General features: G+C 44.3%; 1 protein-coding gene across 1 annotated transcript; it reads right to left on the bottom strand.

Annotated features, from left to right (window-relative positions):
* Positions 1-14133: 14133 nt before the first annotated feature.
* LOC101763225 (ribulose bisphosphate carboxylase small chain, chloroplastic) lies at positions 14134-15271 on the bottom strand. The gene is made up of 2 exons (XM_004962244.3): positions 15045-15271; positions 14134-14933 (listed from the first exon to the last, which is right to left on the bottom strand). The coding sequence occupies exons 1-2, from the start codon at positions 15183-15185 to the stop codon at positions 14568-14570; spliced, it is 507 nt and encodes a 168-aa protein (XP_004962301.1). The 5' UTR covers positions 15186-15271; the 3' UTR covers positions 14134-14567.
* Positions 15272-17276: the final 2005 nt, after the last annotated feature.

The following is a 17276-nucleotide window of genomic DNA, read 5'->3' as shown; positions in this document are numbered from 1 at the left end:
CTCTCATCGGCGGACAACTTCATGTACCATTCATGGAATTCATACATATTTGTTGATAGCTTCCATACCAACTCAGGCCTTACCAGAGGCTTGCCTAGCTCAAATATCCATTTCGGTTCAACTAGTGGTGCAGCAGGTAGCTCAGCTTGCCCTAGACATTCAGCAAGTCCCATACCTATTTCTTCCATGAATTTCAATACTTCTACTTGTTGATCCAAGGGCATTGCTGCTATCTTTCTAGCGTCTCTTTCTGGTAGATGCCCAAGGTGGGGGATAGCACCACTTGAAGACGACTTTCCTTTCCTTTTTTTCTTCTCATCAGCCTTGATTAGCACTCGTTCGTAGTTTGATAGTAGTGATATCCTCTTTTTGGCTTCTCCTTGCATCTAGATAAAAAAATTTAGTTCTCTTCAATGTACTGGTGGTGGCTCCATCTCCCTTGCTTTTTTTTCTTCAGCCCTTTTCTTGAACCACTCTCTGGCTTCTGCTTGGGTTTGGGCGCAGCGCTCCGCTTGACTCATTGCCTCCCAGCTTTCCTCAGGAGTCACTTCAGGCTCCTTTGTTTTCTTCTTTCTCTGTCTTGGCTTGGGAGGCGGTGGTCATGACTTCTTAATTGGTGCTGCCGGTTCCTTGCTTGGGTCTGCTCTTAGTCTAGGTGACGGTGATCGGGGAGGGGTGTTGTTGTCGTCATCATCGCTCGCACCACCAGGATGTGGTGGAGATGGAGACCTTGATTGAGCAGGAAGCGACGGTCCCAGTGGTGATGACGGTCTTGGAGCAGGTTGTGCTGGAGATGACGGTCCTGGAGCAGGCCGTGGTGCAGATGATGGTCTTGACCTTTGAGGAGATGGTCGCTGCTGGGGATCTGCGGGGAGCGGTCTTGACCTTTGAGGAGATGCCTTCGTGCCAGGGATAATGATGTAGCGTTTGCGCCATAGAATGATTACGTGAAGCGCATCTCCTAGTGTCCTTTCCTCGTTGCCTTCCTGGAGGTCGAGCTCTAGGCCTTTATATTGGCTATCAACGAGCTGTTCTAGGCCAACGCTGGCGTAGCCAGGTGAAATCTCCATGCCATGGCTTGTCTGCCCTGGCAGAATTGGTAAGGCACTCCCGTACGCCACCTATACATATAGCATAAATAAAGAAGTTATTAAACTCCGATCCCGAGGTGTGGATGGATTCAGAAGATTGCATAAATATTATGTATAAGTATACCTTAATGGTGAGGTTGCCGACCGGTGTATGCAGCTCACATGAGGTGCGTTGTGTGATGACATCCACACCAAACCGTTGCTCGTCCACAGGTAATCTTGGTCTCTATGGATCGGGGATCCCTGTGGAAGCACAGATGCTCCCGAGGCGTTGAGAAGGGCTGGGGATGTTTGGATCCGGCAGTGCTCTAGATTGGGCCAACTCCGCAACTGCTAGGGCCACTCAACGATGATTTTCTCCTTCATTCATACTTTTTGTGAATGCACTCTGGATTCTAGCATGCGCCGCCAGCTCTCCTCAACCTATTCCTTTCTTCGCTTGCGACTTCTGTATGAGGCGATGTCACCTCAGAAAGCAAACTTCCACGGAATGACCACGAACCCTCGGCAACGTCCTGGGTGGTTGGGATTCCCAAGGGCCAATGTGAGCTCATCATTCTCTCAGTCCACCTTTAACCTCCCAGCCTTAGCATCTTCAATGTTCTTGATAAGCCTTTCAGCCTTCTGATGTATTGTCTCATTGAAGATCAGCGTCCCATCCTCTTGGCTCAAGAGGCTCTCTTGGCTGAGGAAGCCTCCATGAGCGTAATACTAATTTTTCGATCGATCAGGCCATTCAATAGTTGCTGGTACGATACCCTGATCGATCAGGTCTTGTTCCATCTTGTGCCATCTGGGAATTGCTGTGCCATAACCATCTCACCCTAAACGATGATGGTACTCCTTCTTGCCAGCATCAGCAACGTTGGTCTTGACCCCATTCGCACTGTCTTCGCTCATCTTGTATTCAACAAATGTCTCCCAATGGTCCCTCAACTTTGGCCACTCATCGAAATCCAGAGTTTGGCCCTTCTTGATGAAGTTGGCATCCAACATCTTATTGAATGTCTGGAATTGTGTGGCCATCTTCTTCAGCATCCACAATTTCACATCATCTTCATTACATCCTTCGAGAAATGTGAAATGCTTCTTGACATCTTCCCACAGCATATTCTTTTCTGTATCCGGGAGCGCGTATGGATTAGTACTTTTGCCCTTCCATTCCCTGATGCTGATGGGCATGTTGTCCCTTAAGATTGCCTCGATCTGAGTCATGTACTTTTTTGCCATTTTTTTGGGAGCAACCAGCCTACCCTCTTTTGTGACTTCCATGATGATAAGCCTGTCATCCATCATTCTTGTACGACCTCAGGACTTCTAACAGTGCATCAATCCAGAGGGCTAACAGTTCAAGATTCGTAAATTAGTACATAGTAATAACGAATAAGACATTATAGATGGGGTAAAACATTGGAAATGATATATACCTCGTCGAAACCTTCCGTCACGATAAGGTTTTGCTGGGGCTCGGGCTCTTCATTGCCATCGCCGGACATGTTGAGGAACATGTCCGCCTGGTTACCTCTTCATCGGTGTACATTACGGGAAGGTTGGAGTCACTACCCATATCAGCACTAATATGCTCCATTAGATACCTTGTGGTCTCGTCGTCTGCCATCTCAACTACTTTAAACACACATGAAATCATAGTTACATGTACGTTAAGGTATATACATGAAATCATAGAACAATCATGAAAAAACAAATTGATTGAAATGTACACATGAAACCATACATGAAATGAAACTTACATAAAAACTTACAAGAAATACACAAGAATGTCTTGAATGAAACTTACATGAAATGTCTTTAATGTGTTACATGAAATCATAGTTACATGTATGTTAAGGTATATACATGAAATCATAAAACAACATGAAAGTCTTTAATGAATCATGCATGAAGTGTTTCTAAAAATTTCTACTAATTTCTAGAAACTTCTACCAAATTTGATGTGTTTCTACAAATTTCTACTAATTCCTACTAAATTCTACCAAATTTGAAGTGTTTATACAAATTTCTACTAATTTCTCAGAATTTCTACGAAATTTGAAATGTTTATACAAATTTCTACTAATTTATTGGAATTTCTATCAAATTTAATGTGTCTATACAAATTTCTAAGAATTTCTACCAAATTTTAAATGTTTCTACAAATTTCTACTAATTTCTAAGAAATTCGACCAAATTCGAAGTGTTTCTACAAATTTTGAATAATTTCTAAGAATGTCTACCAAATTTCTTCTAATTTCTAAGCATTTATACCAAATTTGTACAAATTTCTTGTAATTTGTAAGAATTTCTACCAAATTTCTTGAAATTTTTACTAATTTTTGAAGTATTTGTACTAAATTATAGTAACGTAATAAAAATTATACCAAATGTATTAAAAAAATAGACTAAGAATTTATACTATAAATAAGTGTTTAGCATTTCTACAAATTTCTACTAATTTTTGAATCATTTATAATAAAACATAGTAATTTCTAAAAGTTATACAAAATTATACTAAGCATCTGAACTAAATTATACTAATTTCCTACTAATCATAGTAGTTTCCTACTGAGTTTCAACTAATAATAGTAATTTCCTATTGATTTTTTACTAATCTATTGATTTGTACAAATTTCTATTGATTTTCTAACTAAAAAATAAAAAAGGCCCTTGCGTCAGCAAGCCGGTGGCTTGCGTCAGTAAGGGGCCCGCCGTACATGCGGGAGCCAGGGCCGGCGGGCAACCGTGGTCGGGGTGGCGGGCAATGAGGAGAACAGCGGCCGGTGAGGGAAGCGGACGGGTGGCGATGGAAGATCGACCGTGACGGAGCAGGTGGACGGGCGCAGATCTTGGTGGTGGTGAAAAATTTTCCTAAGTGTTGAAGGGTGGGGGTGTGGCAGAACTAACCAAATGAACCCAGCTAAAGTGTGCTCAACTTCGCCTCACATGCGAACTGACAATTAAGTTAACCTGGTAGTCTGTTGGGTTTCACCCAATAAACCACTTGTCTCGGATCGAAACAAAGCATACTCACATGAAGGTGAGTCCAGAGGTTACAACAATCCACGTAGACTAACATAGGTCCCACTTTAATTATTACACCACAAGAGTTCGAAATTGCATAAAGTAAAGTTGTTTAGAGTTCAAGCAGCGGAAATAAAGAGACAATCTAGACGTCAAATCAGAGATGCCATGGTGAAGCCTACCATGTCATCAGTTACCACGATCCTCGCCAACCGAGGACAGGTCCCACTCGACCGTCGAACCTGAAGGGAGCTGGGTGGGCCAAGTCAAGCTAACAGCACATTCATCGACATCTACCATATTACCTGAAAACAAAGCCACAAGCAAGGCTGAGTATACTAATACTCTGCGAGACTTAACGGTCGGGCGGTAACTACTCCACCAGCTTCTAGACATGCAAGGCTTTTTTGCTGAGGGGTTTGTTTTGCCAAAAGCAGCTAAAGTAGGTCCTTACTTTCAAGTTTTAGCATCAAGTTCTAGTTGCTTATTCATTCTAAGTAAGCACCTATTCTAATCAAGCATGGTGATCAAACATTTTATTCCAAGCATCATCATTATGATAATCATCCTCAGTTCTATTCTTACTTAGTACAGAAGTGCAGTCAAGCAGTCTCAAACTGTGAGAGGCAGACGATTCGAATCGAGTTTCATAACCTTGCAAGGTGAACCTAACCCCACAACATATGCATACCACACCGGGTCCACACATGTCAGCCGTCCCCATCAATCCCCAAGCACATGTTAGGGCCACTTCCCTTGGATACAATGCCCCACGGTCCTAGACGACACTATACCGTGACTGCCCTTGTACCCACATGATGCATCAGGGGAACCAAGTTTTAGAGAGAGTGGGGCGGTCTACTCACGTCCCGGTTCAATCAGGTACTAGGCTTCCCCATCCCAAACTAGGTATGAGATTAGTACTTTCAAACACTTGACCACAGCTCTAAACATATTCCGACCTTAGCAGCTTTCTCCTAGATAGACAGGACAAATTCCACCGAGTCAGAACCAAAAGTCTGGCCCCGTCCGTCGTCCTTATGGTGAGAACATAAGTAGGCAAACAACTCCTATAACTCGTGAGTGACAGGAAATCACTTGACTTTTACCGGGTCCCTATTTAGCATTGTAGCTACTCGACCTGTCATATTACTATTCAAACATAGGTACTTAAGATCATGCAGCTACGGTTTCAAGCAACTCCTATGAACTTAAATGCACAAACATAAGTATCATAGATATTGCATAAACTTTGAATCAGGGTTATGCTCCGGGGCTTGTCTTCCTGAACTAGGTTAGTAGGAGGGTCGTTGGAAGCTTGGCTGGGGTCTTGCTCGATCTCAATCTAGTGTAGCTTGGAAGGTTCCTCCTCTATCATCAGAAGCAGCTCGTATGTCCCGTCGGCAAGGTTCGCTTTTACATGAGATGCATATGCAATAATTCAAGATTTCACAGGCAGGATGCAATTCAGATGATATTGCAGAAGTGTAAATTGCCTTTTGACCACATTCACCTAGACAAGATTCCAACTTTCATTTAATTCATGAAGTAAGGTGTGTTGTGATTTAAAACCCAGGGTTGACTTTGATGCTGATTGTGTACACATATAAGATTTTAACAACTTAGACTTCACAAAAGAAAGGTAGGGTCAGTTTAGGGTTGCTCAACATTCATTTGGAAAGTTATGTAGTTTCTGAATTTTTAAACAACTTAAAAGAGCTTTTACCCTTATACCCTTCCTATTTAACATTTGTTATTATTCCATTTAACTAGATATTACTTAAAAAATGTTTTTGGAATGACCAAATAAGATATTGTTCTGAATTTTTACAGAAGCTTCATTATTACTCAAGCGATCTACTAAAAAAATTTAAGATGCATTTGGTGTTTACAAAATTTACTAAAAACCAAACAACATTAGATTGCAAAACATGAAGAAAGAATTTTATCTAGAGCTTCATCATCAGTGTGGTTCCACAAATTTTACAGAAGGGTTACCAACACTAACAGAGGCTACTGTAAATTTTTCCAGAATTTAAAGAGCATGAAAACTATTTATCACATAAAAAGTACATTAAACCACATGCATTTATTTAAGTAAGGTAAAACATGTATATTACAAAAGAAAGTATTTTTCCTAGTTAGCCATGTGCATCAGGAGTCTAACAAAATTGATTTCACATTTTTACCATTTTTTTAAAAATTCCTACACATTTCCAATGTTTTGCAGAAAGGCCCTTGGAACTGTTAAACTTTCATAGAGCGGTCCTGCTATTTTATGATTTAGACCTTAGGAAGATTTCGGGGCTCTCAACTTGGTCCTCAGACCTCGCCGGTGGCTTGTCGGTGCAATTCCCGGCGAGCGGTGGCGACAACAGGAGGGGGAAAGGGCTCAGGCACAGTCGTAGGCTCACCGTGGTTCGATGCGATGAAGGATACGTGGGCGGAGGAGGCTTGACGGCGGCGGTCCACGGTGAGGGTTATGCGGCGGTGGGGGAGTCTCTGCTCCGGCGCCAGAGGTGGTGGAGGAGGCTGGGTAGCGGCTCATGAAGCTGCGCGGGTGTAAGAGTTGAACCAGAGGGGCTAGTAGGCGGTGGCGATGCTCGTGAGGGCTAGCTCGATGGCGAGGGCTCTGGTGGCAGCGGCGACGCTTCGGTAGAGAGGGGCGGTGGCGGAGGGGTGCGCGAGGAGAGCTGGGCCTCCTTTTATAGCATGGGGAGGGTGCCAGGAGGGTGTATAGGGCATCCACGAGGCTGAGGGCCCGCCGAGGCGCACGAGGGCGGCCAGGCACTAGCGGAGCAAAAGAGCGGCGCGACGGAGTGGCTGGCAGTGGCGTGTGCGTGGGCGGGCTGAAGGAGTGGCCGGGGAAGACTGTAGAGCTGTGGAGATGCTTGTTGTCGTGCGCGAGAGTTGGCTTAGAGGGAGAGCCCGATTCATCACCTCATCAGCGGCATTGGCCATGACGGCGGAGCTGGTGGCGCGGCGCGACATGGCGGTGAACGCGGGGACGTGGGCAAGAGCACACGTGGGCGTGTCGCGGCAATTGGCCAGGGAGAGATGTACGGCAGAGGGTAAGGATTGCGCGCGGGGGGAGGGGGCAGTGCCGGGGAAGGTCAGATCCCATCACTGGCGGTGACAGGCCGAGGTGCGGCGTGAGCGGGGCGGCATCGCGTGGCGCGACACAATGCGCCGTGCACAGTCACCGGCGCCGGTGCACGTGGGCGACGCTGTGGCGAGCGAGGAAAGCATGTTAGCATCAATTTTTCTCCAAATTTTGAATTGAAACTTCAAAATTTCCAAATACAAAACTTTTTGTCCAAAGCTGACTCTATAACTCCTACGAAGGCTCATGTGTCAAAAACTCAACAGAAAAGGAGATAGAAAGGTTGGAAGTTTGGTGGAACGCCAGACATGGCTGAGTTTGTACTTTTCCCCAAATTTGCTGAATTTTGAACTGAAATTTGAAGGCCTTCCACTCAAAATCAGAAGATGTGCAACTAACAAAAGTTGCTTGTTTTGAAATGTTCTACAACTTTCATATTAGCCAAAAGTTGAGTTCTTGTATAAAATTCTATTTTTAACATCTACCCCCAAGAAGTGCTTTTTGAGGCATTTTTCAATCTTTGTGTTTGAAAAGCTTTCAAGGTTGGGATTTGAACTTTGGGGTGTTTTTCTACCTTCCCAACCTAAAATTGCTGGTTTTCACTTTGGTTTCTTGCTGGGTCCCATTTGACTTCAATTTGCCTTCTTGTGAGTTTTCCAAGGTTTAAAGTGCATTTGAATTTTTCACATGGCAAGGTTTAGAGTTTATGTGCGATTTGTACCCTTAATCACTTCAATTAACCTTTGAATTATTTCACTTAAACTAGGGATGTTACAAGGGGGTAGAAGATGACTGTTACTTTTATCGCCCCCCCCTTTTATCCCGGTTCCTAATTAAACACGGGACTAAAGGAACTTTTGTCCCGGTTGCAAACTAAAATCAGGATAAAAGGGTACGTTCCGAGCGGGAATCGAAAACTACCCTTTTATCCTAGTTTCAATTTACAACCAGGATAAAACGGGGGAACTTTTGTCCCGGTTGCAATTGGCACCCGGGACAAAAGGGTCTTTTCCTATTTTTCGTCTCCCGCCAGTTTTTGGGAAATAGATTTTATATATGTTTTTCACTAGATTTCAGGAAAGAAAAAATAAGAACTTAACATATTTCGAACATGCAAAAATATATTAAATTAGTAAGTATATTTACAATAAGTTTGAATGAGTCATTAATTCTATACTAGTTCTTCTAGCTTCTAAAATAATTATTTTACTGCATCGCTATCATCAAATTAAATAATTTCAACGTGTGAAAAATTCAATTGATGTATGTGGTTAACATTGTTCATATTGATCGAATAAATCTTCACCTCAACTAATTAAACACACATGAAATCATAGATACGTTAAATTAAAAATTGTATCAAGTAGTACATGAAATCATAGAACTTTACAATGTAACTGTACATAAAGGTGAAGCAAAATTAGTGTGTTACAATGTAATGTTAAAAAACTTCTTATTCATGAAAGGTCCTTGGTCATGATCGCGGCGTAAGTACGGAGCCTCTTCTTTGGATAGCATGATGCTTGGGTCAACTTCAACAGCGAACGGAGGCATGCCATCAAACTGATCATAATCATTTGTTTGGTCTGTTTTGTCCTCGACTCCCATGATTTTTCTTTTACCTGGAAGAACTATGTGGTGCTTTGACTCCTATGGCTCTTCTGGATTTCTCTTGGGTTTGCTAGACATGTCCTTCACATAGAAAATCTGATACACATCATTGGCAAGTACGAATGCTTCATCACTGTATCCAATCTTGCTCAAGTCCACTATTGTCATTCCATACTGATCTTTGGTTACGCCAGTTATCTTCAACCATTGGCAATGAAATAGAGCGATGTACAGCGGTTCGCATTCGAGTTCCCATATCTCCTCTATGAAACCATACTACGAGTCCTTGCTATACTATTTCTGTCTATGGCATCTATGCGGACACCACTATTCTAGTTCATGCTTTTCTGATCTTGGGCTCTTGTGTAACTTGTATAACCATTTATCTCGTAGCCTTGGAATTTCACGATTGTGCTAGAAGGTCCCCTGGCTAACCAAGTGAGCTGTGGGTGAATCTTAGAGTTACCCATAAGTTGTTGACGCAACCAGGAGGGAAAAGTATCCATGTGATGATGTATAAGCTAGGCATCGGATTTCGTCGGTTTTTTGGAAACTAGGATCTGCCTGTGTTGCTCGATATATGGAGCCACAAAGGATGACTGTTGCAAAACAGTGTAGTGTGCCTTATCGAACAAATCAGTATCATTGCTCAAACTTGATTTCCTTCCAAGAGTGCCCATTCACCGCAGCCTCTCCTCATGGCGTGAAGTTGGAACCCCAATCGAATCAATGAAGTCAATAAAATCAACACAAAACTCAGTCACCTCCTCTGTTCCATATCCCTTGGTGATGCTTCCTTCTGGACAGGCACAGGCACAATTAAGAACATAGTTTTCTAGGACTGACATGAACCTCTCGAAAGGCCACACATTGTGCAAGTATACTGGTCCGAGAATAGTAATCTCTTTTTACTAGGTGAACCAGGAGGTGCGTCATAATATTGAAGAAGGATGGTGGAAATATCAACTCAAAGCTGACAAGACATTGCACCACATCGTTCTGTAGCTTTAATAGCTTGGTTGGATCAATTTCCTTCTGCAAAATCGCATTGACAAACGTGCATAGCTTTACAAGCAGCAATCGGACATTCTTTGGTAGAACACCCCTCAGTGCAACTGGAAGCAACTGGATCATCAACATGTGGCAGTCATGGGCCTTGAGATTTATGAACTCCTTTTCGTTCATATTTATTATTCCCTTTATATTCGAGGAGTACCCAGATGGGACCTTCATACTATTCAAGCATTCAAACATGCTATCCTTCTCTTCCTTGCTAAGAGTGTAACTGGCAGGATGTAAGTAGTGTTGTCCATTATCTCTCTTTTCTGGATGTAGGTCATCTCGTTGCCCCATACGTTTCAGGTCCTGTCATGCTTCCAATGTATCTTTTGACCTCCCATAAACACCCATGAAGCCTAGCACGTTAACGCAAAGATTCTTCATCAGGTGCATCACGTCTATTGCGTTGCAGACCTCTAGGATTTTCCAATAAGGTAGCTCCCAAATATTGACTTCTTTTTCCACATGGGTGCACATCCATTATTGTCATTCGGAACAGGTTCGCTACTAAGACCCTTTCCAAAGACTACCCTTACATCCTTTATCGTCTCAAAGACACACTTTCCATTATGGTGTGCAGGTTTTTCACGATTGTCTGGCGCCCCTTTGAAATGCATCCCTCTCTTTCTCAGCGGGTGGTTAGCAGGGAGAAATCGACGATGACACATATAGATGACCTTCTTACAGTGCTTCAAATACATGTTGTATGTGTCGTCTAAACAGTGGGTGCAGGCCCGATATCCCTTATTTATCTGTCCTGAAAGGTTACTAAGTGCAGGCCAATCATTGATGGTTACGAATAACAATGCTCATAGGTTAAAGATCTCTTATTTATCCTCATCCCCACACACGTACACCTTCTTTCTTCCAGAGCTGTAAAAGTTCATCAATCAACGGTCTTAGGTACATGTCAATGTTGTTGCTGGGTTGTTTTAGGCCTTGGATAAGTGCCGGCATCATAATGAACTTCCGCTTCATGCACATCCAAAGAGGAAGGTTGAACATACATAGGGTCACAAGACAAGTACTACGACCACTACTCAACTCACCAAATGAACTGAATCCATTAATACTTAAACCAAACCTTATGTTCCTTGCATCACTTTCAAAGTCCAGGAATGCTCTATCAATTGATCTCCATTGGGCCCCATCAGCAGGGTGTCTCAGCATCTCATCTTGCTTACGTTCTTCTTTGTGCCGTCGCATCAACTTAGCATTCGCCTTGTCCCTGAACAAGCACTTCAAGCGTGGTATTATAGTGAAATACCACATCACCTTCTCAGGAACTCTCTTCTTGGGAGGCTGCCCCTCAACATCACCAGGATCATCTTGCCTGATCTTATACCGCAGCGCTCCGCTCACGGGACAAGCATCCAATTTCTCGTATTCAGCACCACGATAGAGGATACAGTCATTAGGGCATGCGTGTATCTTCTGAACTTCCAATCCTAGAGGGCAAAAAATATCTTTAGCTTCATAGGTTGTGGACGGCAATTCATTATTCTCGGGAAGAATCTTCTTGACAATTTTCAACATCCCCTGAAATGACTTATCGGACACATCATTTTTGGCCTTTCATTGCATAATTTCTAATGTAGTACCTAATTTTTTATAGCCCTGCTGGCAATCTGGGTAAAACAATTTTTGATGATTATCTATCATGCGCTGCAACTTTGCTACTTCCTTCTCAGTTTCGCAATCTCTATGTGCATCCCGTAGCACCTAACCAAGGTCATCAGTAAGGTTGTCTTCTGCAAATTCATCTTCATCAGGCTCGCCCATTGTAGTATCTGCAAAAGCTTGGCCTGCAGCCCAGTCCGAAATATTGTCATCATCCTCCTCCTCTTTGTCGTCTTCCATTACAACCCCTCTTTCTCCATGCTTGGTCTAAACCAAATAGTTACGCATGAAACCTTATCTAAACAAATGGTTGTGAATTGTCCCCCAGGAAGCTTGTGAATAGTCCTTCTTGTTACTACATTGGAAGCATGGATAATATATGAACCCGTTCTTTGGCTTGTTCGCTTTGGCCACTTTGAGAAAATCATGCAAGCCATCAACAAACTCCTTGCTCCATCTGTCCATGTTATACATCCATTGCCGGTCCATCTACATCGTATTACGCATGAAAATGGATTATGCATTTTTTCCTTTTTTTATTTTTGTTGTACTTAGCTAATTTTATTATGATTTTTAGCATGCAGGTCTCTAATATCTTGCCAACATTATAAATATTATGTTATATGGTAGTTGTTTTTTTTACCAATTCAAATATATTGTTTCTTCATTCTTCAATGATTACAAATATTAGATTCTCTTCTTGCGAGTAAGTGTGTCATTTCCGTTTCGCATCCTATTGATGGTTATTTGATACGCTTTACGACTTATCTACATGCTATTCACGATTGAAAGCATGTCAAACTTTGTAGTGCAAATGATGCTGAAAGTTTAGATATATATAGAAATACATATATTCAAATTTCAGATCCAAACAACATGGTACACTATGACAAACCATCCACTGAGTACTATCTAGGATCACTTTAAGCATCCTTGGTTGGCAAAGACAAAGGTTTCGCTGACCCAGCCTCATCCTGTAGTTTATTTGTGCCTCCTGCAACGGTAGTACTAAGTGGACGTGAAACACCCGGGACTGGTGGTGGAGCATAACGACCACCAAAAGGAGGTTCCTGACCCACCGCAACAGCATCTTCATGACATCTTTGCAAATAACGAAGCATTGCTTTCTCCCACATGCTCATTTTCTCTAGCTTATCACGCGGGCCAACTATGCTTTTCCCCTTGCCGCGAGAGGAACGATGATCGCCCCCACCATTGCCACTACCTCCAGCAGCAGAAGCCATCTATATGTACAAAAATTCATACCTTAGCACTGCTTGCATACACACATCCTCTCCATTCTTCCTCATTCTAACCAACTTATTTTTCTCCCTCTCTAAAGCATAACAACAATAAATGAAAGGAGAATGAAGTAGCTAACCTTCACAACACTTTGGATGAGTAAAATCCCCATGGAAATGAGGAAAAAAATTTGGACAGCACCTCCCCTAGGCTTGCTTCGGTGCCATGGAAAAGAGGATGAAGCTCTCTGTCTTGTGGAGTGGAGTGGCTCGGGCTGAAGGAGGAAGAAGAGGCCTCTATCTTGCGATTTTATAGGGGAGGAGTTTTTGTCCCGGTTGAAAATTCCAACTGGGACAAAAACAAACCCCTTTTATCCCGGTTGAGAGTTTACTCCCGGTTGGAAACACCAACCGGGATAAACGGCTCCCCGTTTTATCCCGGTTGGAGTTACCAACCGGGAGTAAACCTTTTGTCCCGGTTGGTAACTCCAACCAGGACAAAAGGGGTGCGCTTTTGTCCCGGTTGGAAGCTCCAACCGGGACAAAAGAGCGGCGCCATCGGTGGCTGGTAACTAGCCGTTACAACTGGGACTAACGGGGGACTTTAGTCTCGGTTGCAAATACCAACCGTGACTAAAACTCCGCCCCATTTCAACTTACCGTGGTATGCCCCCTTTTGTCCCGGGCCAACTTTAAACCGTGATAAAAGTGAGCGCATGGAAGGTGTGTTTTCTACTAGTGCTAATTCCAACCGGTACTAACGAAGTGGACGAAAGTTCCTTCCTCCCGTAGCGATCGATTTACCATTAAATGTAATTCGTTACCGTGAGTAACTAAATGCCCTAAAAATATCCAAGGTCGGATGGTATGGGAATGCCTAGATTGACTACTACGAGCCCAATCAAAAGCAGTGACGCACGTGGCCTATTTCGTCTCACATCCTTTTAGGGTCATCGTCATCTGCCTTTTGGTGTTATCGATCTATGAATATGTGGTGGCAAGCTGAGTTGCTGACTTGGCATTATTCTATATCAATTTACTACTATATTGATTCTGTTCAAAATTAAGAAACTTGTTCACACAGTTCACTCTTCACTCCGATAGATACTAGGACTTCTCTCATGGAGTGGAGACACAAGAGCGTGGTTGTATGATTCTTACCTCTATGCATGATCTAAAATATAAAACACACTGCCTTTGCACTTGTCGTATCAATGACTTCATTGTTCTTATTTGAATTATACATACATTTTCCATTTCATTCACAAAGTATGTGTTTGAACTCAATGGCCTCATCCTCTTTAACTAGCTAGAATTTATAAGTCCATGAAATTATAATTACTGTCAAATCATTTGTTGCAAGTATGCAACTCTGACCGGGGGTAATAAAAAGGACAGGTATTGTAAGCCTTTATTTCCTCAACTGATCTGATACATGACATTTGATTTACGTAGAAGCGTAAGTTTGAGCAAAGATACACAAAAATTAGACAAAAACACCAGTAATTAACCATGATCTAGTATTGTCGGCGGATTGGCAGGGTATGCTCTAGTATCCATATTACATATCATAGCCGGAGCTAGCATTCACATGTTCCTCACCCAACGATCGATAGTTGTATAGTAGCTAGTCCTATGTAGATAACTCTCCGGTTGGGGGGAGAGATCCGCATGCATGCCATGGATACAGCAGAAGCAAGCAAGGAAAAAAAAACAAAATCAAGGTGACACGAAGCAAAAAAAAAAACGAACAGACACTTCATGGTTGCCCATGCAGGAGCTGAAGAGTCTCAGTATTTAAGCTTTTTATTTGGCGGCGCCGGTCTACTCGCTGCCCGGGGGCTTGTAGGCGATGAACAGGACGCATTGCACCTGCCTGAGGTTGTCGAAGCCGATGACACGGATGTAACAGTCAGGGTAGGCCTTCTTGCACTCCTCGAGCTCAGCGTACACCTGGGTGGCCTCGGTGCAGCCGAACATGGGCAGCTTCCACATGGTCCAGTAGCGCCCGTCGTAGTAACAGGGAGACCTGCTGTTCTCACGAAAGACGAACCCGACCTTGCTGAACTCGAGGCAGGGGATCCAGTTGTTCCGGATCAGGTACTCGACCTGCTTCAGGAGCTGGTCGGTTGAGAGAGGTGGCAGGTAGGAGAGGGTCTCGAACTTCTTGTTGCCCTCCGCCGGCCACACCTGAGCAACGACACTCTCATATCAGTTCCTAAACTTCCTATTGAGTTGTATTATTTATATGAACAACGTAACAGCAAGAATTCCAGTGTCTAGATCGATCGATTATATTACCTGCATGCACCTGATCCTTCCGCCGTTGCTGACGAAGCCGGTGCTACTGATGCGGCGGCTGACGGGGAGTCCGGCGGTGGACTTGAGCCCCTGGAATGGAGACACGGAGGTGGCCGAGGAGGCCATCACGGTCGGCGCCATGGCTTCCTAGCTAGTGCTAGTATACGCTTACTAGTACTGTATTTACGAAGGAGAAGAAGAGGCGGTCTTGCTTGAGAGGCTCCTCTCCACCGGCGGCGTATATAAATAGCCAGCGGCTCCATGGCCGGATGTGGCAGGAGTGGACACCGTTCGCCGGTGGCGTCACCCGGCCAGGCTGGCCTATCCTTATCTCGTCCGGCGCGACGTGTCGGCACCTAGCGGCGCTCCTTATCTTCTGGACGACGGGGCGGGATGGCGATCCACGCTGGCAGCTAGCTTCCGCTTGGCCGCCTCTCGCCAACGCCGCTTGCGGCTTTCCTTGCCTCTGCGGTCTCGGCCTCTCGGTGTCCGTCGTGACTCGTGAGCTGTGTGGCGAGATTTTTCTCGGCGCGGCGAGCCCCGCCAGTTTTTCTCACGCGGCTGCTAGTGAACCTGGAGCACGGGACAGCGAGGAATTGGCGACATCGAAGCCAAAGTGCTACGGTCCCCGCCGGGTTTCAACACGGCTGCAGGCCTCTGCGTCTGCGGGAAGTGGCCACGGGAGAGTAGAGTCACATCGTGGAAGAGGCCACGGGAGAGTAGTTTTCAATAAGGATCCATGGAGGTTGATGCAGCACGCAGCAATGGCCGATTGCGGGAAAGATGCGGTTCCTCCATCTTATGCATTTATGAAGAATGTGACTAAGACATTTTGAACACATTCAAAAGATGTCGCTAGGAGGGGAGCATATCTTTAATCATGTTTAGATCTGAAGTCTTTTAAATTATATCTAGAAGGAATCAACTTGATTAATTATTGAATTTTAACATGAAGCTATACCACTTGATTATTTAGATCATGCAGATCTTTATTGCAAGAATCATGAAGTTTATGTATAAAGCTTGAAGATTGATTACTATTCATATAAAGAATAGCAAATATAGAATATTATATAGCTAAGAAGATTTAATGTTGTACTCTTTTTCTCTTTATGAAATTTCACTTGAAGGTTTCCTCACATAAATTTTTGATGAGGTAACATGTACAATACAATTGCGGTTGATATGTGTGAGAAGTACATCAACAGGAATACCACATAAAATGTAACGTCCACGTTTTAGAGCATTTAAAATACATACTTTTTAAATTTTTTCTTAAACTAAACACATACCTTCTTCCTGAATATTCAAAACCTTTTTATAAATAAATCTTGCACGAAATATTAGCATATGTGTTGCACGTGATTGTTTCCCTTAGAACCCCCTTTTAGAAATAGAAATTTCCAAATCCTTCCTCTCGCAAAACCTAGAAATAATATTCAAATTCCATTTGAGTATTAATAGCAACCAATACCCTATAGGATTCCCACCTCATCTCAGTCAAATATTCCTAACTTGAGGATCCTTTTAAAAGTCCCATTTCTATACCCTATCCCAGCCCACATCTCAAATCCCAGCCAATTTTGAAAACCAATTCAAATTTAAATTACAAATCTTACTCAAATCAATAGAAACCCTTAAACCTCTCACGAGCCGAGCAACTCCCATTTCGGCCCAACCCCTGCGCAACTAGCCACCTTCGTTCCACGGCCCACCTCAAGCGTGCGTGCCTCTAGCCCAACCGGCCATGCGGCCCAGCTCCCCTCGGCCCGCCTACCAGCCTACCTCCTCGGCCCAACTCCACTCTGCGGCCCAGCCACTCAGCCCGCCAGCACGCGGCCCGGCCTGCCCTCACTCGCACCCCCGCCACCTGCCTGCGTCGCCGCTCCGGTGCAGCTCCCCCAGCGCCGCCGCGTCGCACCACCGCCCCAGCCCCGCTCCGCCGTGCCACACGCCAGGTCCATTCCCCCATCGCCACTGCCCTTTCTGCCCTCCCCAAAACCACCCACTCCCCTGCAAAACCACCCCAACCCGACAGCCGCCTGCCACCCACTGCCAGAGCCACCCCGGCCACCTTATCCCTGCTGCCGCCGTGCTTTCCCCTTGGCCAAGTGAAGCTCCGCAGCAGAAACCACCTCGCCAAAACTGCCATGGCCATCCCGGTAAGCCTCCACCCCGGCCGGCTCTCCTTATCCACCGCGCCAAGGCCCTCGCCCCTCCCTATAAATACCG

Source organism: Setaria italica, chromosome III (genome assembly GCF_000263155.2).
Source record: "Setaria italica strain Yugu1 chromosome III, Setaria_italica_v2.0, whole genome shotgun sequence".
Taxonomy (NCBI): Eukaryota; Viridiplantae; Streptophyta; class Magnoliopsida; order Poales; family Poaceae; genus Setaria; species Setaria italica.
The sequence above is the reverse complement of the archived record's forward strand: the minus strand, read 5'-3'. Positions and strand labels throughout refer to the sequence as shown.

Bases quoted from the DNA above. Each gene is read 5' to 3' on its own strand.
- LOC101763225 (XM_004962244.3), bottom strand. From the start codon at position 15,185: ATGGCGCCGACCGTGATGGCCTCCTCGGCCACCTCCGTGTCTCCATTC. The intron at 14,934-15,044 runs GTAATATAATCG...GTCGTTGCTCAG, and splicing joins GAAGGATCAGGTGCATGCAG to GTGTGGCCGGCGGAGGGCAA.